Source organism: Thermobia domestica, chromosome 8 (assembly GCF_964235325.1).
Source record: "Thermobia domestica chromosome 8, izTheDome1.hap1.1, whole genome shotgun sequence".
NCBI lineage: Eukaryota > Metazoa > Arthropoda > Insecta > Zygentoma > Lepismatidae > Thermobia > Thermobia domestica.
This window is the reverse complement of record NC_137461.1, coordinates 16,647,272-16,660,853: the sequence shown is the minus strand read 5'-3', so window position 1 is coordinate 16,660,853 and position 13,582 is coordinate 16,647,272. Positions and strand designations below refer to the sequence as shown.

Sequence of the window (13,582 nt, the reverse complement as noted above, 5' to 3'; positions counted from 1 at the left end):
TACACTTGTACTTCTAAACATTTTTTTATCTCTTTTTTTTTATGGTGATGTTCGAAAGAAATAATATGTTTATGGGTTTTTGCTATCTACAAATTTATAAATTTCATAAGATTAGGAAACACAAACACAACACGCATATATACACTCCTCATGTTGGCACACTATAATAGAAACAAGTTGTACATTTGAACAATCACTAACAACACTATCACAGTATAAGTCTCCTTGTTTTGGATGGTGCCAATCTTAAAACAATTGTGTCCAGATCGAGGTTTCCGGTGATGTCCTTGTAACTCAGCAAAACAAGATCGGCACAGTGCAGTTAATGTACGTACAACTCCTTTTGAAAAAATGCCCTAACAAAGAAGGAATTCCTCTCACCTGAAGTAGTTCTATATAAAGGTTGACCGGCTTCAGGGCAGAAATTTAGTAAAGAAAATATTCAAATTTACAAACGTATAATTTCTAATTGCTTTCTTTTTAGTGACTGAAAAAATACTTTTTGCATAACAGCTGTGAGTTCCATTTTATCACAACACATTTCAATTTTTAGACGTTGTGGACCCCGTAGCCAGGTCACACGGACCCCTGGGGTCCGCGGACTCCAGTTTGAGAACCACTGTTCTAGACTCTTTGGAACATACTATCAACAATCATTTAGGATGATTGCTACTAAAGTCATGTTTAAGTAAAAATAATCTGTTATGATCTGGTACTCGAGCATTCAAATAAGAAATAACTCCAAAAAAAGTTCCCTGTTCTAGCGCAGTTATCTTCTTTCTCGAAATGAAATTGATAAGAGGAGTAACAGTTCATTAAATTTTCTTTGTATAGTACAATTCATATCAAAGTATACATGAAATTCTTCTTTACATTGTACAAATAAGAATTCGAGATCAGTTGCTTTCGTAGGTACTAAAATGTTTAAGTTAAGAACTAATTATTTAAACAGCTATTTACTTATTTCTATTGAAGATATTTCTTCTTCAAAATGAAACTACATTAACAAATTGTTACTTTTGTGGGGTACCCCGTAGCCTCATGGGTACAGCGCTCGCCTTCGGCGCGTCTGGTTTCGGGTTCAAACCGTACCGGTACTGGGAGTCCTCGGATTCAAACCGATAGTGATTTGGATTTTACTTTAAGCTATAAGTCCCGTTTCTTTATAGCCTCCCTGCTGAAGAAAGACGCTAAACTCCCCAACGCACCCTGTTTTAAGTCAAAGGTGAAATTTCAAATTTATAAAAGCATTATACATATTATCATCTAATAAGGTTCAATTTTTAATTGAACATTCTGTTTTTCCTATAAGTGCAACTACTACCTCCGTTTAGTCCGCTGCATTTTTTGTTTACATACCAGAAGATTGCAAGGTATTCATTTACAAAATAGTAACTTTGCATGATTAGGCTTACGTCTAATGATCTGCTTGAACATTTGATTCTGGCACCAAAAATTGGCAACAATTATTAAATTATTTTAATATAAGTATCTAATTATTTACCCCCGATAAAGATTAAGTGAATCGAACTTATCTTTAGTTTAAAGATATATTATTCTAAGTTATTTAACAAATAGTCAAGTTGCTGCTACACTACAATTCTCATTTTTCAAGTGAACTTCGGTGCATCTTCAGAAACCAGCATCGACCAACTTTCAATTACAACCATGTTCAACTCACAACACAACAAGAGTAAATACAATTCAGAAAAGGAAACTTTTCTTACTCTGTTATCACGTGACATAAAACGTAGTGAAAATCCCCCACTCCTCTCTCTTACCATGTCCAATATACACAAAACAAACCCATACACCTGTGTGATTTAGAGCAAGCAGTTGCGACCCCCTGTTGAGGGATGCTGTCTTTTCAATCTCTCGCATATTAACCGAAAGCCAATGACTCACAGCAAAAGGATGTTTTCAGTTGCAAATTCCAAAAAGAACAGGAAGAAGTAAACTCTTCGTCCCCAGATTAAGGTAAAAGTATGTTGTTTCTGAACACAAATACATGTTTGCCGATAGAATAACCATATATTATTTTTCTCCTGCAGCGAAGGTCGTTTGCACATGGAGCATTATACATATATATATATATATATATATATATATATATATATATATATATATATATATATATATATATATATATATATATATAAACAGACTCACCCTCAAATAAATATTAGCAATTCAAAGAAGCGTAGCGCATAAATAGGCCAATACTTTAAATGAGGATAATAAAAGTAAATTTGAATACATTTGGAAATACAATTTCTTCCAACATTTCAGTCAGTGTTCGAATTAAACTTTCGAACGAGAAGGGGATGCTTATGTATTGTTGCTGTAAATGTAGAAGGCGAAAATTTATGTTACTTCTGTGATACGAGCCGGACATAAATTTTTACCGAAGGGGAATTTCCCCGGCATCCCCCGTTAATTCGAACTATGATTTTAGTTAGGGGGGCTGCAAAAAATTTAGGGGGGGGGCTGAGCCCACCCTAGCCCCCCGTAACTACGGGCCTGTCCGATGACCAATAGTCTCTGTAACTGAGCAGTCTTTTTATCCCCATCAACAAATTTATAGCTAAGAACTGTTTAATTTCTTCTACATTGGTATGTTGAAAATGTGTGGAACCACCAATTCTTTGCATCACATATAAATTTGTCTGATATACTATGTGCTTCAGTAGTTCTAATGGGAATAGCTGTAGAAATATTTCTACTGGATTTTCTACATTATCTGGTATATTAGGCCCTACATCACTAGAAAAAACCACATTTCCTTTGAATATTGAATATTGTTCCCAGATAATTGAGTCACAATCATCCTTTCTCACTGTTATGTCTTCCATTACTTCATATTCTTCATCATTGTTTTCTTCAGTCACATTGTCATCACCCGCAATCATGGGCTGGGATACAGCTTGCTGCATACACTCATTTTCGTCACCTCTTTCACTTTCGCTGTCGTTCCCAGAAACACAGGAGTCACTATCACTCGGTATATCCTCTAAAATATTATATAGCAGGTCCGGGGTTAGTTCCTGTGAACCAAACTTCTATTTCGAAAACATCGTAATTCCGGCAAACTAAGTTCCTCATATATGTAAAGCTACCTGCTGCTACTAGGACCACCAACTGTTATGTCCTAGTGGTTTCACTTTCAAACCACACACATATTCATTCATTGCATTCTCGAATATTATTTTTATTTTGCAAGCTATCTTTCACTATATTCTGTGATAAACAAGTTCAAAATACTAAGTCAATAATCGGCAATCACTTTGAAAAGAACAGCCGTGTCAACAATGATCCGCCACCAATTGTCGCAGCACGCCAAAACTGCGACCAATTCAAGGCACAACTCAGTTATATTTGCTTTGCTTTGTCCTCTGCTAGCGTATCTACGGGTTAATTCCATTTCTGGACAAGAGATGATAGTAGTTATCAGACCTGCGCAATAGTTACACTTTAGTCGCAGAGACAAGAAGTCACGGGGCAGTGATGTATGTGGTTTCATGGCGTCACCAGTAGGATACAAAGGGTTATGCTATCTCTATGAAATGAAACAGTGGCATACGCAAATGGAGGGTTCCCTCCTCTTGAATTAGATACGAATAGTATAAATAAATAAATAAATAAATAAATATTTGCCATATTAAGAGAAGTATACAAAAATTCTGAAACGATGTAAGCTTAGGAGCTTGAATCTCCCTTTGATGAAATACTGGGCTTAACTTCAGAGGTGCTCCTCCAGTTTCAAACCTTAAAAAAAAAATAAATAAATAAAATAAAATAAAATAAATAAAAATAAAAATTGTTAGGCTAGGTTGGGTTAGTTTAGATTAGGTTAGGTTACCCAGTAAGACTTTAGTTAGACTAGAACAGTGACTGCAGCCGTCCTCGTAGAAGCTTCAATTATCACTTACATTCAGTAATCCGTGGTTCTCATAGAAATTTAATAGATTCTCTTCATTATAGATTATGTATTTCTGTAAAACTCAGTGCGGAAATGTTACATTCAACACACCGATTCACCAATCTATACGACTACCATGCTGCTAAATCATCAAAACCTTCCGCGTCTTGCAAATAGTAGAATAGTACCCACTTCTGCATACCTTTTATGGTATTAAATGTAACTTTACTGTCAAACTTACATACCTAAATACCATATAAGAACTCCAAATCATAATTTCTTACCGTACATCATTTCCCTTGTTAGTTTTCTTGATTTTTATAAGAAACGGAGGGGCAACTCTAAACCCAAATTCTGTGTACGCCACTGAATGAAATGACACCTTGTATGTCACATGATAGTATGCTCAGTAGATTAAATGAAAAGGATGCTGTATTCAATTGAACGATGATGAAGGAATTTGTAGAATGAAAACAATGAGAAGAAATGGGAATGTAAAAAAAAAATAAATAAATAAATAAAAAAATTAAAAAAAAAAAACAAGCACTTCAAGCTACATTATTTGGAATGAAACCACGACGATATAAACTACGCCTTACAGTTGACTTCCTTGGAAGAGAAACTGAATTAAAGATTGAAAGATGTTTGTTTAGATGTACGGTACTAAAAACAATACAAAATAGTTTTAACTGTATAAATCAATCTAATGCATTCATATACAGTTTATATGTCAAATCATTAATTTGAGGTTCTTATTTTCTTTTTTCCTTGTTGTTTGACTGTCAAAGGCAAAAATAACGAAGATGCATCCACTGAACCTGATGACTCCAGCGGTTCTCTGTTGCTCATATGCTTTTATGTTGCCTGTGGGAACACCACCAAATGCTTTGGCTGCTGAAGAAGGCCACATTCCCACCTCCGAAATGGTAAGTCATACTCTATTCCATTATATTATTACATTTATAGTTTTAGAATCTGTTCATTTCACTGAACATTACATGTCGAATCTCCGTCTAACGGCTATACAGGGTATATCTTTAATGATTGGTCAAACTTCAAGGAATGATGGAAAATGATAAGAAGTTATCATGGAAAATCATAAGATAAGAAGTTATCCTAAAATGCGTCAGTTCTAAACTATAGCCCGCCGAAAATGTACCAAAATAGAACAGAAATGAATAGAACTAGAGAACGAATTGTTGGAGAGAGGTCGGGTCAAAGGAAATAGTGCATTATTTGGCCTGGAGATTCGATTTATGTACTGGTTCAGATCGGAAACACTAAGTAAAACTTACCGGGAGGATGGAAAAGGACACAGAAAGCAATTCGAGAGACAGATCTCTATTTCGGAAATGCAGCAATCCCGAGCTATAGCCCGTCGAAACTACGATTGACTAATACAAATGAGCGGAAATGAGAGAACGAATTGTCGGAGAAAGGTCAGGTCAAAAGGAATAGTGCATTATTGAACTTGGAGATTCGATTCCTGTACAAATCGATGGGGAACAGTGGCGGTGCAAGAGAAGAATCACAGAAATGTACTGTATTACTATCGAAGCGTTGGGGAAAAGGCCAGGGAGAATTGACAGTAATTCAAGAGGCCATAACAAAACAGGAGGCGATTTGCCGGCGTCACGAAAGCGCTATAAATTGTAGCAGTTGACAGGGGTGTGGCAGAATGTGGGATCTCAAAGCCCGGATATCACCGAAGGTTGAGAGCGATCCTAGGAAGCAGGATCCTTGGAGCAAGAAATACGTACGGCATAAACGACAACGGAGTGACATAGGAGGTCGGGTGCAACAACCGTACGGTGTGTGTATGGTAATGGAGGACGACACATACTAAGGCTAGACAAGACTGAAAATTATACTAATAGGAAGAGCAAATGTACTTACATTCACAGCAGATGCTCAAAATGGTATCCCTTGGTTTCGATGCAGACATAGCATCGCCGCAATATGTTTTATCTCATCCTATCGAAGATGCCTGATTTCGTGCTAATGATATCACAGGCATCGAGGATTCTTGCAAGGAGGGTTTCTTTCGTTCTGTAGAGGTGTGTCGTAGACGAGAGATTTTTACATAACCCCACAAGAAGAAATCAATTAGGTTCAGATCAGGGGATCGTGCCGGCCAAGAAATAGAACTTCCCCTTCCGATCCACCTATGCGGGAAGGAATAGTCAAGGCACTGACAAGCAGCTGCTCCAAAATGTGCTTGGGACCCGTCATACTGAACCCACATACGTTGACGAACATCAAGAGGTACATCTAATAATTCAGGGAGTGTTTCTTGCACGAGCAATGCGTACACTGGTGTATTTAAGCGAGGCGGTAAGAGATATGGTCCTATAAACTTGTCACCGAAGATGCCTGCCCAGATATTTACCCCAAATCTCTGTTGATATCCATGCACAATGGTATTATGAGGATTTTCGTTGGCCCACGCACGACTGTGCCGGCTATTGAATATACCCTCTCTCGTAAAACAGGCTTCATCTGTGAAGAGTATCGCGGCATGAAACTGCGGATCGTGCAAACAGCGCTGTACTAGCTATTCACTAAACATCACACGGGGTGCGAAGTCTGTAGGATGCAGGTCTTGAACTTTCTGTGGATGACAGGGGTGTAGTTGCTATTCACGGAGTACTCTCCAAACAGTACTGTGATCAACCCCCCTCCCCCCCACACACACATGTGCTAATGCTCTAGTGCTTGTCGAACATTGTTCTGTCACACGATCAAGAACCTCTTCTTCAAGGTCTGGAGTCCCGGTTGTTCGTCTCCTTCCGCGGTCATGACGTAATGGGAACAAGTGCCCCATTTCCCGTAAACGCCGAAATAGCCTCAGAAACATGGAGTACTTTGGATGTCGCCTGTCTGCATACCTGTTGTGATACAATCTTGTAGCTGCATGACTGTTTCCATTAGCTAGTCCATATATATATATATATATATATATATAAACATATCTGCAAGTTCTTCAAACGTGAACTCTGTTTCATTCCCGCACTAATCTCGCTACCGACCAAGAGCGACAGACAATGCACAGCTACAGATACTGAGAGGCTACTCACGAAAACAAACACGCCTTCTTTACGGCTAGCCATGTACACAAGTCGTCTTGAATGTAAGCCAGGTATTCCTATAGTATCATCTCATTAATGTAAAGTTTCTTATCTTGCAAATGGAAAACTGACCCTAAGTATTCTGACAAGTACTAGCTTATGCCACTACTAACCATGAAATTTACCAATTCAATGTCACTTTATATTATTCACTCTGAAACATTAGATATTTTTAGGGTTACGGTTATTTATATGCAATTAGGCTTTCCTTTGTTGTTTTAAACACTTTTCACTAATCACTCTATTATAGGTATATTGCTTCTTGCATCTTTTCTTGTTTGTATTTTTCCTTCGAATGTGTGGCTATTCCTTTAATAGTTCATTAATTACGTAATTTTCTCTTGATTTTTCTTCTAACAGTCAGAGCAGAACACATTGAACTGGCTGAGAAAATCAACGTTGCCAGACGCTTTACTAAGAATATGAAGTTCATATAAAAACAAAATCCGCTACGTTTTGGGGGAAAAAATTAAAGTGTGTTGAATTTAATCTGTTTTTAATTTGGTTTAATATTATGCAATCTCATTTGTAACGTAGGTTACCTCTATCTAAATTCAGTTTCGAATTTTTAGTTCTGATGAAAAAGAATTTACGATTTTAGATTTTCTGAGCTTTCGGCATCTATGGCCATGTCAGTCCGTCACGTGTTGAGGGATGACGTCCCTCGGCGATCACATAAGGAACAAAGCGGTCTGGGACCTATAAGTTAGGTACCACCCGGCATTTGCCTAGTGTGAATGAGGAAAACCCAGGAAAACCTCATTCAGGGTGGCTGGCCTCAAAAAGCTTTTACACTTTTTCGACCGAGTGACCCCACGCGGAATCGAACCCGGGACCGCATGCACCAAAGGCGAGAGCGTTAAGACGCGAGGCCACTCTCATGAAAAAGGATTTGAAAACATTCCTTTCCATGTTTTCCGAGCAAGAATATCAAACGTTTATTCGGTTAATTTTGTGCTCTTATTGTGTCTAGAAAGTCCTGATGTGGGCGCTTCTTCCCTTTTATGTTCTTTAAGCGTAAGCAGGACACTAATATTTGTCATTCCAATGTAAAATTCACTACAAGTTCAGTGAGTATAAAATTCCTGCTGAACCGGAACTCAATTTAGATAGAAAGAATTTATATCACAGATGAGATGACCTAATAAGAAACACAATAAAAAGACAGATTAAATTCAGCACATTTTTATTTCCCCCCAGTAACATGTGTACGAGTCTGTATACAGTGGATTTTGTACTGATACAAATTTTATGCTCTTACAAAATGATCTGGAAATATTGAACTCAGCCAGTTCAAGTTAATCTGATCTGAATGCTAGAAATAGAATTCAAGAAATATTAAATAGTTAATTTATAAATAGACTATATATTGTGGCTTCGCACCGCTTGGACCACGCGACCGATCTCGATCTAATTTACCACATAGATGAGGTTTGGGCCTGGGAAGTTTTTTTTTTTTTTTTTTTTTTTTTTTTGTCATTTCACTTTGATGGTACACCATAGGGGAGGGGAAGATGTATAAAAATAAATAAAAGTTAATAACTCTTGAATCACGAGACCGATCTCGACCAAATTTGACATATAACTGAGGTTCAGGCTGGGATGGTTTTTATTACTTCACTTTGACGGTGCAACGTTAGGGAAGCGGGAGGATGGGGATATATATATAAATGAAAGTGGTTTGCGATTTCGACTGTTTGTGATCGATGCTGTTTGTGACTTCGCACTACTTGAACCACAAGACCGAGGTAGATCAAATCTTGAATATAGATGAGGTCAGGGGCCGGGATGTTTTTCATCATTTCACTTTTACGGTGCAACTTAGGGGAAGGGGAAGATATATAAAAATGATCGAAAATGACTAATATTAGTATCGAATCCATAGTTTTCGGGGTCGCTGAAATGAACAATAACATTTCCGATGCTGTTTAAATCGAAATTCAGCCCGACCGAAAATGATCGATAATAGTGTCGAAACCATAGTTTTCGGGGTCCCTGAGATGAACAGTGACACTTCCGATGCCGTTTAAACACAAATTCATCCCCGGAATTTGGGGGAGAGGAAGATATATATATATATATATATATATATATATATATATATATATATATATATATATATATATATATATATATATAAGAATGATCGAAAATGGCCAATATTAGTGTTGAATCTATAGTTTTCGGGGTCGCTGAGATGAACAGTGACACTTCCGATAGCGTTTACATACAAATGCAGCCCCGTAACTTGGGTGAGGGATATATATATATACAAGGGTAAAAGTGGATTTGGACGCATGACGTCACGCCGGCCCCCGTGCCTATCTTTACCCCTTGTATTTTTTTTTTTTTTTTTAGAAAGTGAGGGGACGCCATATATATTTTCTGGAAGTGAGGGGACAACGTTCCCCTGCACTTTTACCCCAGTATATATTATCGAGAAAAAATAACGACTAATTTTCTAATTGTTTTAAAATTTTTAACTATTATCAATTCAATGTTGATTCCTTCAAAATATAATTGATTAAATTAATATATATATATATTGAAATCCTGTTTCTCCCGTTGTTAAAATTTTATAAATCTAAGCATAACTCTCTTTCTGTCATGTAAATTTATTTGCATTCATCCAAGCTTTACTACGACAAATCACAATTCCATCCGTACTTATAAAATTTTAATTTATAAAAAAATGTTCTCGTTAAATAGTCTTAATTCCTAAGAGTGTGATCGGATATCATAAATCTCTATAGACTCCCCCCTTGACGCTCAGGTATACACTGGATAAAATGGGCTTCAATCCTGCTTTACACTGGATAAAGCTGCAAACTATGGTTTAGCCCCTCCCTTGATCATATCCTGGATCCGCCACTATATATATATATATATATATATAACCTTTATTTGAACATTTTAAAAATAAATTTTGATGAATTGAATTGTATAAATTTTCACTTTAAATTTAGTGCAAAGAAATATTTGAATTGTCACAAGTTTGTGTTCTTTTTTATGATGAAATTCCCAGAATAATTAGTTTTATTTCACTAGTGTAATAATAAAAGAAATTCGTTTTGAACTTACGTTCGTCATAGTGTAAATATTCTAACACTAAAAAATGTCACTAAAACGACTAGAATAATTATTTTGATAGTTTAAATTTATGTCTCTGCTACTGCAGTACCAAATGATTATTTTGATTACAAAAAACGAAACCACTATTTTAAAAATGAAATGAAATGAAATCTTTGGGTTTTACGTCCCACAGTTATGCCGGCTAAGCTAAAGGAGACGGTGATGATGAAATAATGAATTAAATGGTGGAATGAAGAAAGTGGGAGGAAACGGGGAAACCCTCAGGAAACCCACGCACAGGGTGTTTGTCCACTACAAAGTTCACTTGGCGCGAGTTGAGATCGAACCAGGGACCCCAAGCACCAGAGGTGAACGCTCTACCACTATTTAAAATATTACTTTTTCAAGTTCGCACTAAAATCATAAAAGTAAATGAAGCGGAAGAAAAGGAAATCCTGAAACAGCATAAGAAAAACAGTTTATTATTTTAATCATGGTTATTATTATTGTTCTTTAAGTTTCGCAACTTTTTCTTTTCATCTTGTTCGTTTAAATTTTCGTCCAATTTGCGGTCTTTAGGCCTGAGTTTACTGGACCTAGAAATAAATAGATACCTATGCTTAACCAACATGAAAAGTAGGAAACAAATAGATAAATGTGACATTTCAGTAATATTAAGAATTACTCTTGACACCTAATGCTGTCTTCGTGCAAGAACGAAACCCCTTTTATTAAAGGCACAATAAATGTTTCCAGACAATTATCTGGCATCACTGGATATCTCTATGCGTCAAGAGGTTAATAGTCTTCATCCCGGCGAAATTAAAATACCGCTAATTTTACAGTAATTATGTGATATCTTCAAATAGATAAAAGATAATCGAAATGTGGAACAAGAGCGCCCTAGATAATATTATTTTACATGAGAAACCGTTATCACGATTCACTTATCTGCTTTCGATTTCGAGCCATTTTGAAAATCGGCATTTATTTTCGCGTTTCTAAACAGCTGAAAACGGAAAGCCGCTAGGTGACTTGTGATAACGGTACCTCACGCAAAATATTGTCTAGGGCGCTCTTGTTCCATATTTCAATTATCTTTTATCTATTTGAAGATATCACATAATTACTGTAAAATAGCGGTATTTTAATTTCGCCGGGATGAAGACTCTTAAGCATTTGAATTGAGAATACTGGCCGACATGTGAAGCAGATTTTGCATTAAGGTGTATATTGTTCATCAGTTCAGCCTTAATATGTATTCTGCAGTCCACCGAATGTGAACAATATTTGAATTATCATTTATCAATTTTTTTCAATATGAGTAAGCATTCTTAGTTTTAAATGTGCGAGGGATGTCCAGAAAGTATAAGACGTTTTGACCTACCGCGGCAGTGGGCGGAGCTAGACTCACCATCTTGGATGTCAGAACGTTGCCACACTTCAGGGGCGGATCCAGGATGGACTTCTAGGGGGGCGGTGGGTTGTAATACTGCTACTTAAAGCTACTTTTAAGAGTTCCAAAGTCTGGGATGGCTTTTATTTATATATATAAAATAGAAAAGTTTCCTCTTCTCGGGGGGCGATTGCCCCGATCGCCCCCATGGATCAGCCACTGCCACACTCAGTACGCATCCAGCTGTGGTAGCGTGAGGACTGTGACACTCTTACTGTGCTTTCTGTGACGTGTTGCAATGTGCGCTGCAATAGAAAATCCCGTTTTTTGTGAGGTAAGTTCTGTGATTAGTTGGCAAAAAAAAAAAAGAAAAATCCAATTGAAATCAATCACCAATTGTGTGAAGTGTATGGACATGGAATAATGAGTGAGGCAATGGTGCATTGATTTTAAAAACTGGCCGCTCCAATGTTCACCATCAGGACCGCAGTGATAGGCCTAGCCTTGTGTCTGATGAACTGGTTGAGGCAAATCGACGACACAATTCGTGCAAGTCATCGTTTCACGATTATGGAACTTGCTGAACATTTTCCCAAAATTTCAAGGAGTTTGGTGCATGAAATTCTGGTGGAAAAGCTTGGTTACCACAAATTTTGTGCTAGGTGGGATCACCCACTATACAGTCCGGATTTGGCGCCAAGCGACTACCACCTCTTACCAGCGATGAGGACATGGTTCACTACACAACGCTTTGATATTGACGCCGAACTGCATGCCGGTGTAAAGCAATGGTTGAAATCGTAAACGGCAGATTTCTACCGCGACGGTATTGAAAAACTTGTGGCACGGTATGATAAGTGCTTTAATTTGCATGGCGATTATCTGGAAAAATAGCTTAAGAGCGTACTTTTCAAATGCATATAATACAATTGGATTTGTTCATTTTACTTTATGTTATTTTTTTAAATTTCAAAACATCTGTTACTTTGTGGACAGCCCTTGGATTATCATTATTAATCTGTAACAAACATTTATACAATGAGGGGGGCGCGGTGGCTCAGTGGTAGAGCGTTCACCTCTGGTGCTTGGGGTCCCGGGTTCGATCCCAGCCCCCGCCAAGTGAACCTTGTGGTGGACAAACACCGTGCTCGTGGGTTTTCTCGGGGTTCTCCCGTTTCCTCCCACTTTATTCATTCCACCATTTCACTCATCTCTCATCATCACCGTCTCCTTTAGCCTAACCGGCATAACCGTGGGACGTAAAACTCAAAGATTTCATTTCATTTTTCTTTATACAATGAATATTAATTTCATTAGAGATTTAAATGTTATGACAATATGGGTCTTAAATGTTGGCTTGCACGTGTTCCATCGATTTCAGTTTGTGTATAGTTCTTGAAACATGAGGTGAACAGGAGTTAGCTAATACATATTTTAAAGCTAATAACCTTTTAAACAACATAGTGGTACTAACATTTTTTTTTTTTTTTTGGTACATTTTGCAGGTAAAAACTGGAGTTGTTGTTACGTTGATCTGCACAACCGTCTCGATTATTTTAACATTCACCTATCAGGAGTATGTCTTTGGTTACAAAGGTCTTCCTGTATGGGCGTAAATTGAATCAATAAAATATTACAATATGTGATAGAATTAAATTGTATTTTCTCATAGTGTTTTTAATTTATCTCCACTTTTTAGCTATTTCGATTTTTTTTTACCTTCCTTCCAGTCTAACCTTAATATGTTACTCATGTTACTCAACAGTTCATTAAACAAAGTACAATTTGTTACAATATGTTAGCTATACGTTCATTTACGAGGGCGATTCAGAAAGTAATGCTTCCAAGCCAATTACGTGGCCAGTAGTACAGCACACATTCTGAACTGTTTATCATTAATGCACTGATGTTTAAAGTATAGAATGTCATTTGTTTCACCTTCCTGTCTCTTCTCGTTCCAGAGTAATAGAGCAATCCATGGTATACAGTGGAGACGTCCAGTTGAAACAGTGGGCTGTCGTTGAATTTCTGACTGTAGAAGGTTGTACGCTTAGGATCATCCATCGC

General features: G+C 37.2%; 1 protein-coding gene across 5 annotated transcripts in view; it reads left to right on the top strand.

Annotated features, from left to right (window-relative positions):
- LOC145692719 (Na(+)/citrate cotransporter-like) overlaps positions 1-13,158 on the top strand; it is a 103,813-nt gene extending 90,655 nt beyond the window's left edge. For 4 of the 5 annotated variants that reach the window (XM_081768139.1, XM_081768135.1, XM_081768138.1 and 1 more), the window contains exons 12-13: positions 4,708-4,845; positions 13,021-13,158. In XM_081768139.1, coding sequence (XP_081624265.1) covers positions 4,708-4,845; positions 13,021-13,131 — 249 coding nt within the window. In that variant the 3' untranslated portion in view covers positions 13,132-13,158. The remainder of the gene's footprint in view (positions 1-4,707; positions 4,846-13,020) is intronic. The other variant, XM_081768140.1, reaches the window with a different exon arrangement.
- The last annotated feature ends 424 nt before the right edge of the window (positions 13,159-13,582 follow it).